The 20,816-nt window shown below is 48.1% G+C and overlaps 1 protein-coding gene across 4 annotated transcripts in view; it reads left to right on the top strand.

The window, feature by feature from the left end:
* The window catches only part of EIPR1 (EARP complex and GARP complex interacting protein 1), a 111,445-nt gene that overhangs the window by 79,544 nt on the left and 11,085 nt on the right, over positions 1-20,816 (top strand). For all 4 annotated transcript variants that reach the window (XM_045548969.1, XM_045548967.1, XM_045548970.1 and 1 more), the window contains one exon: positions 14,007-14,106. In XM_045548969.1, the coding sequence (XP_045404925.1) occupies positions 14,007-14,106 (100 nt within the window). The remainder of the gene's footprint in view (positions 1-14,006; positions 14,107-20,816) is intronic.

Genomic DNA, 20,816 nt, shown 5'->3' with positions numbered 1-20,816 from the left:
GAAAAAAAATCTGAAAAAAAACTTTTCCCCTAACTACAGCCTGTATTCACCCTTTGCTCTTTGTCTGACTTAATTGGAGTTATTTGGTTGTTGGAGCTATAAATTTGTCCCAGTGAGAGATGTCAGAATAAACACAGACTTTTAAGTCCCCCAGTATCAAAAGTCACTGTCGGAAAGGGTCACCAGGCAGTGTATAAACACCATTCTGGTCCTGGAAGTGTGCATGTGTCACAGCATGCAGAACTTGTGCGTCTGCAGGTTTCATCAAAGGAGCTCGCTGACCGGGTGGTGCGACGTGACTCTCGGCTTCTGTCTTTCAGTCCTTGCGGTGCTATGGAAAGCTCTCATAAGCTCGATGGTGCATTTTCAAGCAGGAAGAAATTAACCACATTGCCAAGTCCGTATGTTGTAAGAGAGATTCGTAAGCTGGGGAAATACTTCATTACATGCTTTTTTTTTAAAAAGAGTTTTTCAAAACTTGACTGGTAACCAATGACTTAATCACCATTTTATAGATACTATTTTTTCTTAAGATTTTTCCTTTTTCAGTAAAGTAATAAATTTGAAGAATTTTAGAATGCATTTGGAACAGTCTTAACACAAGCGTTCCCATGTCATCTGAAATCTCTGTTCCCGCAGCTGCGGCTGCTGGCTCGTGCATGGTGTCCGCTCTTTCGGGAGCCGGGCCCCTCCTGTCACACGTCCTGGCACCTCTGCTTCCCATCCTAAATGCTGTGGGGCATCAGTGAGCATCTGCAGAGGACGTGAATTGAATGTCACATGGAGGTTGTTTTGAGAACTCCTTGGTGTCGCTTGAGCTGTCCTCACCCCAGGTGCTAAAATCCAGAATGGGGAACCACTCATTTTGGAACCACTTGTCTGAAGAAGAGCAGTATGTATTTTGCTTGATCAGCATGAAACTTGGCAAATTAGAACCATCACTTCTGCTACCGTGGCCCTTGTTAACTGCCACAAAGAAATTTAGATTTTTTATTTGCTTGTTTTAGTTTATGTGGGTTTATTTACACAAGGCAGCCTGACTCTTGTGTTTTTCTCAATGATTACGAAGGGCTGTAGTGTACTTACCTTAGGTACGTACTACTTTGTTCTTGACTTAATATCATTTTACGGCCTCTCAAATTCACTAGTAGAGAGTGATAAAGCAGAAAAGTGGATGATTTTTACGAACAAAGAAATAAACTTAGTTTGGAGTAGCAAGTGTGGCTGAAATTCTAGGTTTTTTTTCTCGTGTTTATAGTACTAGTTTCATGGTGATGATCCATGATAAAATACAATTTCTCTTTTTATTGCACTTTGCATACTCCGGTTATGCCAAGGTTTGTTGCAAACAGTAATGATTGTAGGGATTGCTACCTATAAAATAACAGCCGTTATTTCCAGATGTGTCACCCATGGATAAATAATGAAAGGTGTGATAAAGGAGCTCTCCCTCTAGTAGTTTTACTCGGCGATGAGGGCCCCGTGAAACGTCTAGTGTCTCATTTGCGTTCCAGCTCTGCAGAAACACTTGAGAAATGCTTTTCTGTAGGACGGATCTGCTGGCTTTGCTCAGTGTTCCAGTTTTACACCTCCCTGGAGAAGAGCAAAGAGACCTTGTTGGTTTGTTTATTAGAGCGTCTTATGTGGATATACTTTGTAGGATAAAAGACAAATACATGCAAGGAGTAAGGTGAAAAGAAAACAGGAGCCAGGAGGCGCTGGGGGTGGGTTAATGAGCAGACAGGGACGTGTACCCTGAGCATCTGTGCAGGGGGTGGGGTGGCCACACGCTGAGCCTGAACGGGCACCCGACGGTGTCGCGGGCTGTGCCAGGCACCCACTGAATGGCCAAATCAGAAGGAAAACCCGCAGGCACAGGGTGTGCTGTCCTTTTTACGTCTAAGCATCTACACATCAACTACAGAATCGTAGTTTTCTAAGGAAAGTGAACCTAGGTTGTTCCTACTTGAAGATTCTCTAATCATGACATTTCTTGTTGGATGGAAGCTTTTATGTACTCCCCCTTCTGTGTGTGGCGGGGGGTTGTTTGTTTTTCTTCTGGATTTTAATTAGTGAACTGGCACCAACTCACCTGTGATATTGAGGTCGGAAGAGGTAGCCCGATGGGAGCCTGTCACCAGAGGTACCCAGGTGCTCGGCTCTAATTTCTTGTCTTCGTGGGTGTCTCTCGTGGTGTTTAGGGGCAGCAGGGTGCATAGGCAGCAGTGAGAAGCCAGGACGTGTCCCCCGTGGAGATGGGGTGTGCTGTGTTGTCTGTTGGTTTCATGTCTTCTGCTTTTGGGACTTCTTCCAACTCCCCCTCGCTGCCCTGTCAGAGTCTTCACGCCGAATTTAGACCAGTCCCGGCAGGAGAAATCCGTGGGCTTCTCATCCGTCCCAGAGCACTAGTTCCTTTCTCCCTAGACAGGCTTTTTAAAGGCAAGTGAGCAAACAGTTAATGACACGATCGATGTAGTCATCCGGGGACTGTTGCAGTGTCCGGGTCACGCCCGTGAGGCTGGCAAGACCTGCTCTCCCAGCGTGGAAACGGCAGAGGTTGAAGTGTGGATCCTCTCAGAGACAAATGGCACATTCAGGGCAGCCCTGTTAAGAATGAAGCTGGTCCCAGAAATGCCCCATGAGGGCCGAACAGCTGCAAACGCTGAACCAAGAGTGGGCGTGAGTTGCAGAGGCGTTGGCCCGCCGGCTGTGTGCACTGGGACAGGTCGGGCTGTGAGCTGTAACTGCCCACTCTAGTTAGGGAGACGGCGGTGTAGACCAGGGCTGCACACACGGGAAGTGCTTTCCCAGCTGCGTTAGGAGAGTCTGGAGTGTTAGTGTGGCCTGATCACCGGTGCTCGTTTGGCAAAACACTCTCCACGGAAGTCCTGACCTGAGGGTCTCGCCAGAAGGAAGGTCTGTGTTGAAACTCCAGCCTTCACGTGGGGCTCGGGATGCAGGGCCGGACCTGGTGTGAAAGGCTTCCTAGCATCTAGACCAAACGCTGCTGCGGGTCAGTGTCTACTGGGAATTCCAGTAACAGCAAGGAATTATTGCTTGAAGAAAAGGACTTTGATTTACTTTCTCGTGAGTCTATTCACTTGTATTATGTGATAAACCTTTAAAATTTTGCGTTATATGATCAATTTGTCAAATTTTTACTTTAAAATAAGTTCTGCCACAACTTGGAGTTTTGCAATAAGACCATTTTGAGCCTCCTCAAAGAGCTTTAGCGGCAGGAGCACCCAAAGTGTCCCCTGTCGTCGGAGGCTTTAGGAAATTAAGCACCTCCAGGGCGTGAGCCTGAAGGCCCAGCCCACGGGCATCTGCCAGCCACCTCAGGGAGCACCAGTTTCTGGCGTGTGTGCGTGTGCAAGTGTGTGCAAGCACGTGTGTTTCTAAAGGAAACCTTCAATGAGACAAAAGCCAGCCGCTGGCGTGCGGGTGATCGCTGCGCTTGAATCTCAGACTAACGGAGGCAGAAGGAACGAAGAGCGAGTAGCTGAAGTAATGCCCCCTAATTCCACGTCGGAACCACAGTCGTCTGCTATGCTCGGTTTACTTCTGAATCTGTGAAGAGGGAAATGAGTTAGTTAGTAACAGGTAAATGGTCACCGAAGATTTTCATTTTCTTTTTCCTTTTTTGATTTACATTTTCCACGAGAATTTTTGATTTGCAAGTTTGCACGTCAGACTTAAGGTGTTCTAAGTTGCCGATAGAAAATGTATATGCACTTAGCATGAAAATCATTTTGTGGAAATTCTTAACTCACGCTTTATGGAAGGAGAACTCTGTTTTCATGAAGATTCAGGTTCCTACCCAGGAAGAAGAACCTGATGATGGAAGATTAAGGGCATGGAGGACGTGGCGACAGGCCTGGCACCAGCTGGGTAGATGAATCTCTGAGACGTGGACTCTCTCCTGGAGGCCGTGGCACTGTGGCTGCAGAGGTGAACACTTTTCTCCCAGAGCACAGGATTTCCACACCCGGGAAAGCGGTTCTCCGCAGGGGTGGAGTCCTCAAGCCCAGGCGCAGGGCAGGGGAGGGCTGCAGAGGCTCCCAGGGAGCAGCCCTTGCTTTCGTGAATGATGCCACTTTTAATTCAGCAGGTACATCACTGAACTTTTACAGTGTGGGCCAGGTGTGCGGCAGCGCCTGTAAGGACACAGAGATGAGCAAGTGACACGCTCCTTCTTTTTTCTCTTTCTGTGGGCATTGGCCACCATGTCCCTGGACCACGTCAGCCTGGGTCTGGGCTTTTTATTTCCCTTATGTGATGTGGAGCATCTTAACGTGGGGCCCTGGCTGCCGGAGCCATGGTGTGTGGTCCCCCACGTGGCTGTCCCCAGCTGACACGGAGCATGCCTGCCCACCCGGGGATCCACACCAGCTCTTGAAGGATGGAAAAGATAGACGGGAAAGGGTGAAGCTGGCTTTTTGGTTTCATAATTTAAGTTTTTGATGTACTGGGTATTTTCCATCTCAGCTACTCAGCAACACAAACCACAGTTACTGGCAAATACTCAGCAGAGCACGAGCACTTCGACACGTGTGTGGTGCTCCTCCCCACTGGTGAACACGGGCACTTCGACACGCGAGTGGTGCTCCTCCCCCCTGGTGAGCACGGGCACTTCGACACGCGAGTGGTGCTCCTCCCCCCTGGTGAACATGGGCACTTCGACACGCATGTGGTGCTCCTCCCCCTGGTGAGCACGGGCACTTCGACACACGTGTGGTGCTCCTCCCCCCGGTGAGCACGGACACTTCGACACACGTGTGGTGCTCCTCCCCCCGGTGAGCACGGGCTCTTCGACACGTGTGTGGTGCTCCTCCCCCCGGTGAGCATGGGCTCTTCGACACGCAAGTGGTGCTCCTCCCCCCGGTGAGCACGGGCACTTCGACACGTGTATGGTGCTCCTCCCCCCGGTGAGCACGGGCTCTTCGACACGCAAGTGGTGCTCCTCCCCCCGGTGAGCACGGACACTTCGACATGCGAGTGGTGCTCCTCCCCCCGGTGAGCACGGGCTCTTCGACACATGAGTGGTGCTCCTCCCCCCGGTGAGCACGGGCACTTCGACACGCGTGTGGTGCTCCTCCCCCCAGTGAGCACGGACACTTCGACACGCAAGTGGTGCTCCTCCCCCCGGTGAGCACGGGCTCTTCGACACATGAGTGGTGCTCCTCCCCCCGGTGAGCACGGGCACTTCGACACGCGTGTGGTGCTCCTCCCCCCAGTGAGCACGGACACTTCGACACGCAAGTGGTGCTCCTCCCCCCGGTGAGCACGGGCTCTTCGACACGTGAGTGGTGCTCCTCACCCCGCTGAGCACGGACACTTCGACATGCGAGTGGTGCTCCTCCCCCCGGTGAGCACGGACACTTCGACACGCGAGTAGTGCTCCTCCCCCCAGTGAGCACGGGCTCTTCGACACGCGAGTGGTGCTCCTCCCCCTGGTGAGCACGGGCTCTTCAACACGTGTGTGGTGCTCCTCGTTCCCGGCAGTTCCTTTTCACGCCGGCAGTGAGGCAGACAGCTCACCCACACCCCGCTCTGGGGCCCTCAGGCCGACCCAGCCTGCCTGCTGCTTTGGTAGATACAGTTTTGCTGGGTCCCGACGACGGCTGTTGGCTTGTGTGTTACTGGTGGCTGGTTTGTGCTACAGGGACACAGCTCAGTGGTTCCAAAAGCTGAGATTGGCCCACGAAGCCTAAAACATTTGCTATCTAGCCTCTTATAGTAATAGAAAAGCTTTCTGATGCCTGCTCAAGGTGTTTAGAATATTGACTTCTGACTTTAACCGAGATACTTAGAATTCTAAAGGAAAAGCTAGTGATTTCTCTATTACTGCAGTTCTTTACCATCTGGGCCGCAGCTCACTGGGAATTGTACCTTGATGGGACCCTGGTGTAGGACTAGTCCTCACAAGTCGGCAAACGTTCCTTTGAAGGCTCCCGAGTGTGACTGTCAATGTAGATGCTGTAAGTGACCAGCCATTCACAGAAGAGTGAGAACCAGCCAGCACACACCGGACAGGATGGGCAAACTCCCTAGTTGTCAAGGAAATGCAAATTAAACCCACAAAGATCACCTTCTGAGGCAGGCTGGGGAGTGTTTGTCGGCATGGCCAAGGTCAAGTTATGGCCGAAAGCTAGTGCACATGGCAGGACGATGGTGTGTGAAATGCACCTTTTGGGAAGACAGTTTGGGAAACATGTCCGTCTTTTGACCCAGCAATTACAGTTCTAAAAACTTATCTTAAAATGCGACAAGAAGTACATCTTCAGGATCCTTATTGCTTCATTGTATGAGTCAATTGTGTGAAAAATTGGAAACAACTGAAATGTAGGGAATTGGATTAAAAAATTATGGAAATTCACACAGTAGAAATCTGTGTAGCCTTTGGAAAGAATTATATCTATTTGACGTGGAAAGTTACCCAGGATATGTTTTAAATAAAAAGAAGCAAGTTGCAGCATAATGTTAATAGTCTAATCACACTTTTATAAGTAATAATTATGTTATTTTACATATATCTATAGAAAAGACCTGGAAAGCTGTACGTCATGTACTAACAGTAGTTTTCAGTGGGTGGGAATACAGGGGACTTGGACTTTTCTATATTTTTAAAAACGGGCATATGTGACTATACATTTACAATATAAAGTCATACAACTCAACATCAGATTTCACAAAGGCAAGGGGCTTCTGGTACTTTACTCAGAGGGGAGCGCTTTTAGTGCCCACTTAGGGTTATTTATTATTCTGTTAACAAAACTTGTCAGACATGAGTGTATGTGCCCTTCAGGGTCACTGACAGCAGAGAGAAGTCAGTGCTGACAGGGCCACACACTGTGACAGAGAGGGTAGGAGGTGGCTGTCTGCACTGCTACAGGCAGAATTTGTCATAAAAGAAAACCCCATAAAAAAAGAGCAAAGTGATTTGGGGTCACTTGAGGCCAACAGTCCTGTCTCCTAGGAGGAACGGGGATGCACTACTGTCCTAAAGCAGAGTGTGAAAGTGAGTCATCGAGCCTGGGCTGTGTTCAGGGAGCTCCTGAAAAAAGGAAAAAGGTGTGATACACCCCAAAGTAGATTCTAGCCAAATGCTTAAAATAAAAAGATTAAAATGGGAAATCAAAAAATGTCTTAAGACAAACAAAAATGGAACCACAACATACCCAAACCACAAGATGCAGCAAAAGCAGTTCTAAGAGGGAAGTTAATAGTGACAGACACCTACATGAAGAAAAAAGAAAGGTCTCAAATAAACAACCTAACTTTATAGCTCAAGGAACTAGAAAAAAGAACAAAGTAAGCCCAAAGGAAATGAAAAAGATCAGAGCAGAAATAAATGAAATAGAGATGAGAAAACAATAGAAAATATCAATAAAACTAAGCTGGGGTTTTGAAAAGATAAATAAAATTGGCAAGCCTTTAGCTAAACTAAGAAAAGAGAGAAAACTGAAGTAAAGTCAGAAATAAAGGAGGAAACGTTGCAAATGATAACACAGAAATATAAGGATCATAAGAGACTGTGATGAACAATTACACACAAACAAATTGGATAACCTAGAAGAAATGGGTAAATTCCTAGAAACATCAACCTGCCAAGAGTGATTCATGAAGAAATGCAGAATCTGAACATATATAAGTAAGGAAATCGAACCAGTAATCAAAAATCTTCCAAAAAAGAAAAGCCCAGGACCTGATACCTTCACTGCTGAATTCCTCTAAGCATTTAAAGAAGAATGACTGTTAATCCTTCTCAAAATATTCCAAAACATTGAGAAGAAGGAACACTTCCAAAGTCATTTTACGAGGCCAGCATTAGTCTGATGCCAAAGCCAGACAAAAACACTACAAGAAAAGAAAGCAACAAGCCAGTATCGCTGATGAATAGATGCAGACTCTCGATAGAACACTAACTGAATCCAACAGCACATTAAAAAGACTGTGCACCGTTATTAAGGGGGATTTATCTCTGAGATGCAAGGATGGTTTGACATATCCACATCAATAAATGTGATACAGATTAACAAAATGAAGAATAAAAATTATAGGAGTATCTCAATAAGTGCAGAAAATACATTTGAAAAAACTCAACATCTCTTCATGACAAAAACTCTCAACCAATGAGATACAGAAATAATGTACCGCCACATAATAAAGGTTACATATGACATGTATGTTAGCCAGTAGTTAACATCATGATCCACAGTGAAAAGGCGAAAGCTTTTCCTCTAAGATGAGGAACAAGACGAGGATGCCCACTCTTGCCTCTTCTTTTCAACATAGTACAGGATGTTCTAACCGGAGAAATTAGGCAAGAGAACGAAATAAAAGACATCCAAATTGGAAAGGAAGAAGTTAAATTCTTGTTTGCAGATGACATGATCTTATATATAGAAAACCCTAAAGACCTCTCCAAAATACCATTAGAACTAATAAATGAATGCAGTAAAATTGCAGGATACAAAATTCAACATACAAAAATCATTTGCATTTCTATACACTAACAACTATCTGAAAATGAAATTAAGAAAACAGTCCCATTTATACTAGCACCAAAAAGAATAAAATACTTAGGAATAAATTTTACCAAGGCAGTGAAAGATCTGTACACTGAAACTATAAAACATTGATTAAAAAAAATTGAAGATGACACAAATATTTAATGAAAAGATATTCAGTGTTCATAGATCAGCAGAATTAATATTGTTAAAGTATCCACACTACTCAAAGTAATCCACAGATTCCGTGCAATCCCTATCAAAATTCCAATGGTATTCTTCATAGAAATAGAAAACACTATCCTAAAATTTATACGGAACCCTAAAAGACCCTGAATAGGTAAAGTGATCTTATGAAAGAAGAACAAAATTAGAGGCATCATACTTCCTGATTCTGATTATATTACAAAGCTACAGTAATCAAAACAGTATGTTACAGCATTAAAAACAGACACATAGACCAAAAGAACAGAATAGAGAGCCGATAAGCCCACATGCATATGGTCACCTAACCTTTGACGAAGGTGTCAAGAATACACAACGGGGAGAGGACAGTCTCTTCAATAAATGGTGTAGGGTAAGAATCCCTAATCTGAAAATCTAAAATTCTAAATGCTGCCAAATCCAAAACTGTTTGAATGTTGACATGACACCACAAGTGGAAAATTCCACACCTGCTCTCATGTGATGGGTCCAAATCAGAATGCAGGTGCTCAGCACACAGATTATTCAGCATCCCCAAGGGAAAAAGGACCCTCCCAGCCCCCTTCGGCTGCAGTATATCTTTTCTGTGCACACCCAGATTCCCCCACAAAAACATCCCACAGAGGATAATGAAATGTCACATGTGTGGGCCGGATGCACTAACGGCAGGTTCCCCACGATGCCCCATGGGGGGCCAAGACCTATGTGCAGCACTCACTGTGTGGTTTTGCTTATTCTCTGCTCTGTGATATAAAGATATTCTTGAAAATGTCGAAAAGGTCCGCAGATACCCCTATGGATAGGAGGGATAAGAAAAGGAGGAAGCGTTTATGTTTATCCTGAGCGCAGGAGTGAAGCTGTTGGAGAAGCTGGACAGTGGGTGTGAAATGTCCTGCAGGGGGCACGGCGTTGGAGTGACCACCACAGACAGCCTGAAGAAACAGAGCACGGGCTGTTCAGGTTCTGTGCTGGGTGCGATGCACAGAAGTTAAAGAATAATAGAAAACATTGCATAAAGCTAAAAATGAAGATCTCAATCGTGTATTGAAATATGGATCCATCAGCGTCACCTTGGACACGCGACACTTAATGGTGTTCTGATCATGAAAGAAGCAAAGATATATCACAGCTAACTGAGAACTGAAGGGAACTGTGAAGATTCAGTAGTCTGTTTGTAGAAATTTAAGAAAAGCCATAACATTAAATTTTTAAAGACTTGTGGTGACAAAGCATCTGCTGATCGTCAAGCAATGGAAAAGCTTATTGATAAGTTTCCCAGGGTCATCTGATTCCAGAACAGCTCTGTGGTGCTGGTGAAATAGTGCTGCTTGGTGCTCTTGCTCCAGAAAGACACCGACTACCGTGCGTAAGCCCAGACTTGCCGAGAGAGGCAACGCTTTGTCCTTAGCGTTCTCAGGGCGTGAATTTTCTCCAGTCCGTTACTGGGCTTCCACAATGGCATAAACTGCCAGGGGCATCTTTTCTGATGGGTTCACAGCATTTTATACCAGTGGCTCGTGCTCACTGCAGAGATCCTGGCCTAGGTCACGACTGCAAAGGGTTGTCACTCCTTGACCGCTGTTCTGCTCATCGTCCAGCTGAAGTTCTCATCAAAGATAATGTTTATGCCGTGTACTTTCCCCCAAATGTGACTTCACTAGTTCGGCCATATGGCCAGGGTATCTTTAGATCAATGAGGGCCAGACATAAAACACTTTCTGGAGCAGCCTGCCAGCCCCAGTGAGCAGTGTGCAGGTGTGGAAGGTTTCGGAAGGAGTTTAGCACGAAGGCTTCCCTATGTGTTGCCACCGACACTGGGGACACAGTGACTGAAGACTTGTGCCTGCCCGGGACAGTCCCTGCCCGTGCCTATGTCCAGTGATGATGATGAACGAACAAAGTGGTGATTTTGAACGGTTCCATGTGTCAAGTGAGAAAAAAAATGATGCCTAAAATCCTTATATATGTAAAAAAACTACCTTCAGAGTGTGTCAGTAAGCTGCAAGATGTGGACATCGAGGTTTTTAACATCAATAATGACCCTCCAGTTGTCCATTCATTGACCGATGATGAAATAGCCAAAATTATTCTGAATCACCGTGATGGTGGTAACAGTGACGATGGAGAGGACGTTGGGGACGCTGCGGAAGTGCCTGCAGGTGGTGAAAACACACGGTGGGCGCACTGAAGGGCTGGAGCAGGTGCACTCACAGCAGAACGGGAAGTCACGTCAGCTTAGAACACGAGAGGCTTCTAAGACAAAAACCATCGCAAATGAAGCAGATGACACTGGAGGAAGCATTTATAAAGCCACCCAGTAGGACGCCTCCGCATCCTCCTGGGTGGGTAAGGACAGGGACTTAGAACACTGCGACACAGCTGCGATACAGTGTTGCCTGCAGCGCACAGACACTGTTGCAAATTCCACTCATTGTGAACTGCCCCAGCTTATCCATCCAGTCTTTTTAATTCCTGTGTTTTTGCTCCCTTCCTCCCTATCCACTGCTCTCAAGTAATCACTTCTTGTAGCTTGCTGTGTTACCCACACTTCTGTTTAAAACCGCCCCCTCCTCTCATAATCCACGGTTTTGTTCTCTCATGGACTTGGGCATCGGGTGGTAACCACATATGTCGGCACGTGGGCGAATCCATGGGCAGAGGCGGCCTCTGAGGCCTGGCCGCGCACGCCCGAGCCTGAGCGTGTGCTCGGAGTCTGAGTGTTCGGAGGCCTTGAACACTTTCCTCATTCTAGGGTAGTCGGCTCATTTCCAAACCCAAATGTACCAATGATTAACTGAATTTATTAAAATGGTCTCCATTTTTGTGTGGTGTGTCCACTCTTACCTGGGATTCCTCACCCTTAGAATTCATCGGCATGCAGCAGTTAAATGTCATGTACCCCAAACGCTGCTGGTCATTAAAGAGTTTTAGTAAATTGGAGGTACGATTCAGAGACCCTCAATCTGGCTGGGGAAACCTTAGTGAAATATTCGTGGCACGAGAAAAGGTAGCCAAGGGCAGTGTTTGTGTGTCATTAAAACTGGGCTGTGGGAAAGGGGCGGGGGATGTATGAGCTGTTAGCTTTGCTTCATCATTAGGTAATTAGATAGTCAGTCTTTGACGTCAGATGGGCCGATCCTTTATCCTGTGATCTGTGGGTTAGTTGGGAATGTCTGGTTTCTGGACTTTCTGTTAAAAGTTCCAAGTGTCTTGGTGATGACCGTCAAACTGTGTCTCGCCAGCACGGTGTGAGCAGTCACCGTCCCTGTATTCATGGTGGGGCCCACATAGGCTCTCCTGGACTCAGCCTTTTTTATTTACCCCCAATTTTGTGAGGGGAATGGGGGGAATGCATGAGTTATTAGTGAGACCTGGTGAGGAGCTTATAAAGCCATCTAAACTTAACGTACAGAAAACGTCCAGCACGGCTGAGTGCCTTCCTCCGCACCAGGACGAGGGCTGTGGCTGCTCGATTCCTCCCCTCCCCATGTTCGGTGTCCCTGGGATTCATCGTCAACCCGCCTGAACTCTGTTCACCTGCAAAGCACACTGCCAAGAGCAGTCCCACCACCCGGCTCTGAAGGAGAATCTTCAAAATTAGGATTGGCCGTTGTCTGAACTGCACTGGGGCAGCAGATTTCAGAGCAGGTTTCTTGGCATCCCTTCCAGCTGTGGTGTTTTTATTTTGTTTACTAGATAGTATGTGTTTTTTATTGTTGTTATTAGAAAAGATTCAGTAAACTCTTTGTCTAATACAGGAATAATGTACCTGTGATCACAGTGCTATGAGCTTTCTGTGTGTTCCTTACACTATAAGTGAGAAAGAAATTGTGGTTTTGAATTATATTAATGTTGTGATTAAAAGTAATAATAGCTCCACTGACAGTCTTGATGGCATAGGAAGCATGCCTGGCACGCCCAGTCAGTCGGCACTGTGTTCTGTGCGGGAAAGAACTAGCACATTCTCGTATTTTCCTGGATGGAGCTTCAGCCCATCCTCCGCAGTGAGGTATCACAAGATCGGAAGAACAGGCTCCACATGTACTCGCCGTCAAACCGGCACTGACTGATCAACGCTAAGGTGCTCACACGGCAGTAATATTCTTTAGAGGTTGGGGGGCCTGGGGGGTAAACTCCCAACTAACGGAGGCAGTGAGCGTTGTAGGGAGAAAGGCATGTCTCAAATCATGGTTTGGGTGTGGCAAAGTCATAACATGTAACCGAAATATTTGTACCCCCATAATATCCTGAAATAAATTAAAAAAAGAAATAGCACATTCCCCTCCTGACGTGTGCAGTTACTCCTGCGTTAGAGCGTGTGGAACAAAATTCTCTTCCTTACAAATAAGCACTCTAAGAATTTCATCAGGGAAAACAAAAATCCATATTTGTGACCAAGTTGAAAAAAATTTTGGTCTCTTTATGGCTTTACCACAGAGATGTGCTTTTTGGTCTTTTTTTAATGAATGCATTACATCAGTTATGATGATTTGGGCTGCAGATGATGAGAAACTATGGCTCAGATTGGCCCAAACATAAGGAAGAGCTTTTCACTTTCAGAACCGTATTCAGTAAATTACATGAGATAGTCAACACTTTATTGTAAAATAGGTTTTGTGTTAGATGATTTTGCCCAGCCGCAGGCTAAGTGTTCTGAGCACGTTCAAGGCGTGGCTAAGCCAGGGTGTTGTCAGCAGGTCAGGTGTGTTAAAAGGAAAATGTTAGTAACAGTTTAACTGAGCAAATAGCAATTCTGGAACTGGGCAGCCCCCAAACCAGACAGCTCTGCAGCTCTGACGCTGCCTCATGGTGAGCAGTTGGCCAAGACTCGGCTGCTTGTTACAAGAGCAGGTTACGGCCTGTTTACACATGCTGTTAGGTTATAGTTCTCTCTCTACTCAGAAACCTTGAATTTAAAGTATGTAAGGAGGCAGCTTTAGATTGAGCTTAATGTAACAGGTGTAGTAGATGCATTTTCAGCTTATGATATTGTCAGCGTATGTTGGGTTTATTAGGACACAACCCCATCGTGATTCGAGGAACATTTGCACCATCGCCCTGGGGGTTGGGGCTTCAACATGTGAATTTCGGGACACAGTTCACTCCACAGCAGTGAGATGACAACAGTGTCCCCCACAAACATTATCAGATAATAATGATAATCGACACTCAGGGTGACTGTGGGCCAGGAAAGCAGCTTGTCGAATTACAAGGTGTGTAAAAGCTCTTAGCTACCAGCCTGGTGTCTCCAGTGTCCGTGTTAATATCTGATACTTCTCGTTCCCTTAGTGTCACCTGGGAGCCCATGGGAGACGGGAAGAAGGTGATTTCCTTGGCTGACAACCACATCCTGCTGTGGGATTTACAGGAGAGCTCCAGCCAGGCCGTGGTGAGTACAAAGGACGGCGGAGGTTTCCTGTTTGTATTTTTACTCTGGGCCTTTAGGCTAAATTCAGAACATGCCTCTCGATTCACATGTGCTTAGAATATTGACATTAATTGTGAGATAACTGATGATCATACTGAATCATCAATCAAAGAATTGAGTGGCAGGGTCCTTCAGGGGACAGCTGTGCGGGTATCGCCAGGGCCACGCGAGATGCCACACAGAGCCCCACGGGTGACAGAGCTCCTGCCTGTCACCATGCTCTGCCCAGAGGAGGAGGTGGCATGTCTAACAATGTATTCGTCTGTTTCAAGTGTGTTGTCCTTTTAATGAATGGATTTTTAAAGTATATTTGGTTAAAATCACACCTTGAAGTAGGGGCAGTTGTAAAATATTAATTTCATGGTGTTGACTAACTCTTTTAACACATTTGCCTGAGTTATAAAAGTTACTTTTAGCATTTACTTTCTTTGAAACCAGTTTTGCTTTCAAATGTGCATCATTTCAAATGCTTTGTCTTTCATAGAGTATGTATGAATATATTTTTTTCATTATTTGATTTCTTAAAATTTTCTCTTTTAAAATGTGTTTTTTTCATGCATTCATAGTTTTATTACATTTGTTTGTGTCAAAATAACAACTGTAGGAAAGAGAAAGAGCAAGAACTTTGACACGATAGAGTTTGCAATGTCGTTTACCCCTGGGGCAGGACCCGCACACAGTCCTGGCAGTGGGGCCGTGGCTGGGCAGGTTTCCCCAGTGGGGACCCCCGTCTTGTGTTCATCTTTCCCTACGATGTGTTTCCCTCGTGGAGCCTTATGATATGAATAAATCCTTTCCTTACCCTCCTGGTTGAAGAGGTAGCATGAATAATGATTTATCATTATTAATTTGTGGCACAAAAGTGACACTTTTAAAAACATTAAGTGCCTTGTTAAAGTTTTAAACCTCTGCATGGCCGAAGCCTTCAGTGTGAAATTAAGTGCTGGCCCGACTTCCTAGAGCATCGATAGTATTTAGGGAAAAATCATTATTTTTATTAAAAACTTTAAAAATAAGATATATCTCCACATTCTGGAGTAGAATACAAATTTCACACAAACTTTTAAAATAAAACAGGAAACTTGAAGGAACCATAGTGCCTGAGTCCAGCCCCTGTGGCCCACCCCCCGGGCCTGGCGGTGGCTGGAGGAGATGTGTCCCCATCTGTCACCTTCTGGGAGGCCTGGTGGGAAGTCTGGGTCGTGGTCGAAGGGCCTCCGTTTCCAATCCCCCCCCTTCCACTTGCACTTCAGCAGGGAATTCCTGCATAACTACCCTTAGAGGAAGAAAGAGGATGAATACTTTGCTGTTAAAATGCCAGGCTCAGGGCCGGCTGTGGGGAGAGCCCTGAGTGGGCGAAGCTGAAGTGCCGCCTGGCGGGGCAGGAGGAGGGGAGGCCTCGAGTGCCACACCTTGGGCACGGCAGGTCCTCACTGGCCCCAGCTTTGCAGTCCCAGCCCGTAACCACACTGTGAGCACATCTTCAGACAGACCCTAAGTCATCTCAAAGGGATTTCATGGTAGGGTGATTAATCTGTAACTTACTTTCTGCAGAGATCAATTTAGTCTTCTCTCCCCCGTTTTTATCTGCTGTCAGCAGTTCTGTCAATATCGCCTGTGACCCTCGCCGTGGTGTTTAATACAGAACCTTCCTATCGATTTCAGCCATCTTCACAGCCAGCTTCTCAATTTTTTTTTATTGTTTGAGGATATTGCCTTCTGTGGTGAATCTAATCTTATGCTCACTGCATCATTACCTTTTGCAATTAAATTGGAGATTCTTTGCCATTTATAATCATTAGCAAGCTCGGGGGGGAGTCTGGGGGGAGGGTTCCATGGGTCCACAGACCCCGGTGAAGGCAGAGGGATGGCTGCTGTGTCCCCATTTGTGCTCATTCATCTTCACCTCCGAGCGGCTTTCAGCAGCCTTGGAAATAAACAGCTTCTGTCGAGGAGGGGTGGCGGCAGAGCTCAGAGAAGACAAGAACTCGCTGTGCCTCCGCTCTGACCGCGCAGGAGCTCCCCGCGGCGGACGTCCAGAGGGGGCTGCCTGCTTGGGGGTGCACGTGACAGCACCCTTTGAGGGGAGAGCGCGTGCTTCTGAGCACAGGGTTTTTGCTAGAAATTCGCTTATCAGACGTTCAAAATGCACCACAGGAGGATTAAATCACCCTAAGTCCGGGAGGAGCTTCTAGAGCAGGAAAATTGTTCAGTGCAACTACGTCGAGCCCGTCGTGCCTGTCAACAGAGATCGTGTGTGTTGGGGACAGAGAGACAGTGGGCAGAAGCTGAGTTTAATCTCGGGATTTGTGGGGGGCTAGAACTTCTCTGGGAGTCGGCGGGTGTTAATCGCACCTTGCCACCGCGCCCTGGGGTCACAGCTCGTTCTCCTCATTCTCCAGACTGAGCTCCTGGAGGGAAGAGACTGTGGCCTGGAGGAAGGAGGCCTGTGTAGTCCGTTGCGTCTGTTTATTCGTCTTAAGGTTTAAAACTTCGTGTCTGGATTCCAGCAGGGATCTGGCCGCCGACTGCAGCGTGGCCACAGGGAATGACCCACCCTCGCACGTGGGTCTCTCGTGCACAGCCCTGCGTGGTGGCTGGGATTGCCGCAGGCTTGTGCAGGGACAGCTTGCTGTGCCCATGTCTGTTCTCTCTGTCCTCTTTGGCAGCACAAACCAGGATAAGACCCCTCCCAGCCTCCTTCGCAGCTCGGTGTGGCTGGGGGCTGAGCTCTGGACAGATGGACATGTGTGGGACAGGCGTGTCCAGCTTCTGGGAAATGTCCCTAAACGAGGTGTTCCCTGTACCTCTCATGTCCTGCTCCTGGGACATGGATGCAGTTTGCAGATGTCTTCTCTGTTCTGTCACTTGTCTTTTCATCTTTTCAGTAGCGTCTTTCGCAGAGCAAAACTTTCTCATTTTTTATTTTTTAGAATAGTTCCAAATTTGCAACAAAGTTGAGTGGCCGATACAGAGATTTCCCACATAGCCCTGGCCCCAGTGCTCGCACAGCCTCCCCACTGTCAGTGTGTTTGTGACAGCTGACATGCCACCGTCACCAAGGGCCGTGGCTTCTGGCAGGATTCCCTCTTGTGTTGCACATTCTGTGGGTTCAGACAAATGTGTAATGGTGTGGCCAGTGTTTCAGTGTCACATGGCCCTAAAATCCCATGTCCCACCTAGTATTCTTTCCTCCCTCCCTCCCCCAGCCCCGGCAACCGCGGATCTCTCCGCCGTGGCCATAGTTTTGCCTTTTGCAGAGTGTCCCGGGGTTGGCGTCACACAGCACGTGGCCTGTTTGGACCAGCCTCCTTCACTGGGGTGTGCACTGAAGGCTCCTCCGTGTCTCTTCGTGGCCTGACAGCCTGTTTCTTTTCATCACTGAATGAGGTTCCATTGTCTGGAAGGATTTATATTTTGATAAAGCTCAGTTTATCCGTTTTCCCTCTTAAGGATTGTCCTTTCGGTATCGGGGCTGAGAAGTCTGTGACTGGCCTTGGGTCCTAAGGCTTTTCTCCTCTGTTCTTCTCTAAGAGTTTGATAGTCGCACGTTTTACGTCTCAGTCCCTGATCCATCTTGGTTTAGGTGTACAGGTCCCGTGGCCCTCACTGACACACCTGGCAGGTGAGAGCAGAGGCCAGGCCCCCACTGGGCCTGGCTGGCATGACTAGGCACAGACAGGTTTCTCTGGGGTGACTGGCAGGAGTCAGAGTGCTTATTGTGTAGAAATTTTCTTTCTTGCTCAGCTGCCCCCTTTGAAGGAGAGCCGCTCGCACTGGGGCTTTTCCGGGGCCGCACCTGGCGGTGTTTCCGGGTTGCCAGCCTCTCCGTGCCAGGCCCGGGGCGACTGAGGCAGAAGGGAAGCCCAGGAGCTCCACCGCGCGGCTCCTGTGTCCCGCGGCCTCGCGGGTCTGCCCTCTTCTCTCCACCCTCAGAACCGTCTGCGTGTCATGTGTGACGTCCGGGTTTTGTTGTACTTAGTGGGAGGAATAGAGGAAAAGGGTGAGCACCCCCTCTTGCCGGCAGCAGACTCCCCTGAAGCGACCCTGGGGTCACGGTCACCCTCCCTCACTAGTTATCCCCCTTCCCCCCTCACTGACGTCTGAAGACTTGATAACGTGAAAACTCGTCCACCGTCTAATTAGAGGGAAACGTCCTAACTTCCCAGATGAGTGTGACTCGACCCTGGGGACGTGCCACCGCTTGGCAAGTGCGGCCGCTGTGCGGGGAGCAGGAGGGAACAGCAGGCCGCCCGGGGTCCCCACGGCACCTGTGGCCCGTGCTCACATGAGAAGGGCTCGCTGGGTGTGGCTGTGGGGTTTGGGGCGCAGTTAGGACTGTGGGAAGCCAGCCCTGCGCCAAGCGCGCCAGCCTGCTTGTGCCCAGATGAATTCAACAAATACTCAGTGAGCTCATTCGGAGAGGGTAAGAAATGTTTTCCAACAAACTGTCATTCCTCACTAGTTTCAAGGTAGTCCTTTTAAACAAAGACGCAGACTTCGTGATCATACGGTTGAGCCCCTCCTTGGCAGACGAGAGAGGAAGGCCCACAAGGCGAAGGCAGTTTCCGAAGGTGCCACAGTCTGAGTCCAGGGCTGGGGCTGCAGTTCAGGTCGGGGCTTCAGGGGCTCCCGGAGGGCCCACGCCGGGCACCTGCCCACCCCACTCCGGCACTGTGAGGTGCTCAAGTATTAATACTCTGCTCATTATTTGAGTCAGTGACATTTGCCTTTGTGAGGTATGTGCCTGTTGGATAAGTGGATGGGTGAATGCGTGGATGGTGTGTGGCTGCATGGGCGGGTGCATGGATCGATGTGTGTGTACATGTGTGCATGGATACATGCATGGGTGCATGATGGATGCGTGCATGGATGGTGCATGAGTGCATGGATACCTGAATGGGTGCACGGACACACGGATGGGTGTGTGGATACACAGATATACGGGTGGGTGTGTGGCTCATGGGTACCTGGGTGCAAGGATGGGTGATGGAGCAGCTGTAATTCATGGTCTCCAAAACTAGATGATGGGTGAGGGTCCCCCAACAGGGTCACCAAGGAGATCCTAGTACAGAGGGAGGAAGTACAGAGGAAAGGAACTGAGGTACCATAAAGCAACCTGTGTTTACTTCATAATTAAATTACTTCCCCGAAGTCAGCAAGTGATCATTATAATTCAACCACGGAGGACACGATGTGCTTTCGTTACTGCTCTGCTCCCGGTTTCTCACGCCCTCATTATTCTTTATAGCAGATCTTTTTCCCTCTCCGGAGAATTGACTATAATTAGATCCGTCTCCCCAACAGATCACTGATGTCTCATTGGTGACACGGAAATATTTTTTGTGTTCTAGTCCATCTTGGTAAAATAATTTATACCTGCACTTGTGGCCTTTCCAGTCTTGATTGTGTGGAACTGAGGTCACCCCTGCATTTGTGGTTTTAGGACACACATTTTTCTCCAGAAACAGAGCTTGGATTTCAGTGTAGTGAAGTGGGGTAAAAAAATCTTGTAGTTCTATTCCTCCTACAAATAGAATCCTTTTAGAAATAAAAGTTTAAAATGACAATAAGTTTAAAATGACATCAAACTCTCTCCCCCAGTGGTGGCCCCTAACGCCCCATGTTTACTTTCTAAATGAGGAAGACTCTGGCTTTCCAGCCGTTGCCGTCCAGCCCTCAGCGGTGAGTCTGTGCGGCTCAGTGCGCCTCCCCGGGGGCCGCCCCCGGGTCTGTGTGTGCCGGGGAGCCGGGTGTGCAGCGCCCCCGGCAGACCCCACCTCTCTTCCTTCTCCGGCCCGGTGCTACCCGCGCCTGCCGTCCGCCACACGAGCCGGCTCTCCCAGATCCTCCAGCTCTTCTTTCCTTCAGGTCCTGAGGGTGGCGACGGCCTCGGGCTTTCCAGTAAATTCCGCTCACATGGCCTCCGTCAGACCCTGGCAGTGATGCTCTCAGCTGACGCTCTGTGCCCAGAAGACGCGTCAGCCTTCGCCTGCGTCCGTGTCCCCAGGACGGCTCAGAGCGCTTCTCAGTGTTCCTAAGTGTTGATTCTGAGTCACAGTAAAAATGAGGACAAAAATGTTCAAGGCACTTGCCACGTGCTAGGCGCTGTCTGGACACCTGGCGTGTATGACCTCACTTAATCCACATAACCCTCCAGGGAGGAAACTTCAATGTCTCCATCGTGCACGTGAGTCCCAGGAGAGGGGGCCCAGCCTGCCTGAGGCGAGTCGCTCGGACGCAGGGCTGGGTTCACACTCAGCAAGTTCATGTTCAAAGCTGGGGTGAAATTCCCAGCTGGAGACAGGGAGGGAGTTCCCGTAGGAGTCGTTCTCAAATGGGCACTGTAGGTGCGGCAGGTAGGATGCAGTTGGCTGCAAGACATAAGAAAGGGCTTGAGCAGTGAGGAAGTTTTATTATTTGATGTAACCAGAGACGTGGAAATAAAGCGATTCCAGGGTTGGTTAATTTGGTGTCTCGGTAATGTCCTCAAGGGCTGAGCTGCTGTGCATCTTCCTGCTCTGCCACGTCCACCTGGCACTGCCGTGTGACTGCAAGATAACTGCAGGGCTTCCAGCCGTCACAGCTAGACTCCACAACACCAGCAAAGAGAAAGCAGATTTCTCTGTGCACCTCTGTAAGAAAAGCCTCCCCTGGAAGTGCCTCTGTCC

This window comes from Lemur catta, chromosome 4, assembly GCF_020740605.2.
Source record: "Lemur catta isolate mLemCat1 chromosome 4, mLemCat1.pri, whole genome shotgun sequence".
NCBI classification, from domain to species: Eukaryota; Metazoa; Chordata; class Mammalia; order Primates; family Lemuridae; genus Lemur; species Lemur catta.
Note: the sequence above shows the minus strand (reverse complement) of the source record. Positions and strands in the feature narration are given on the sequence as shown.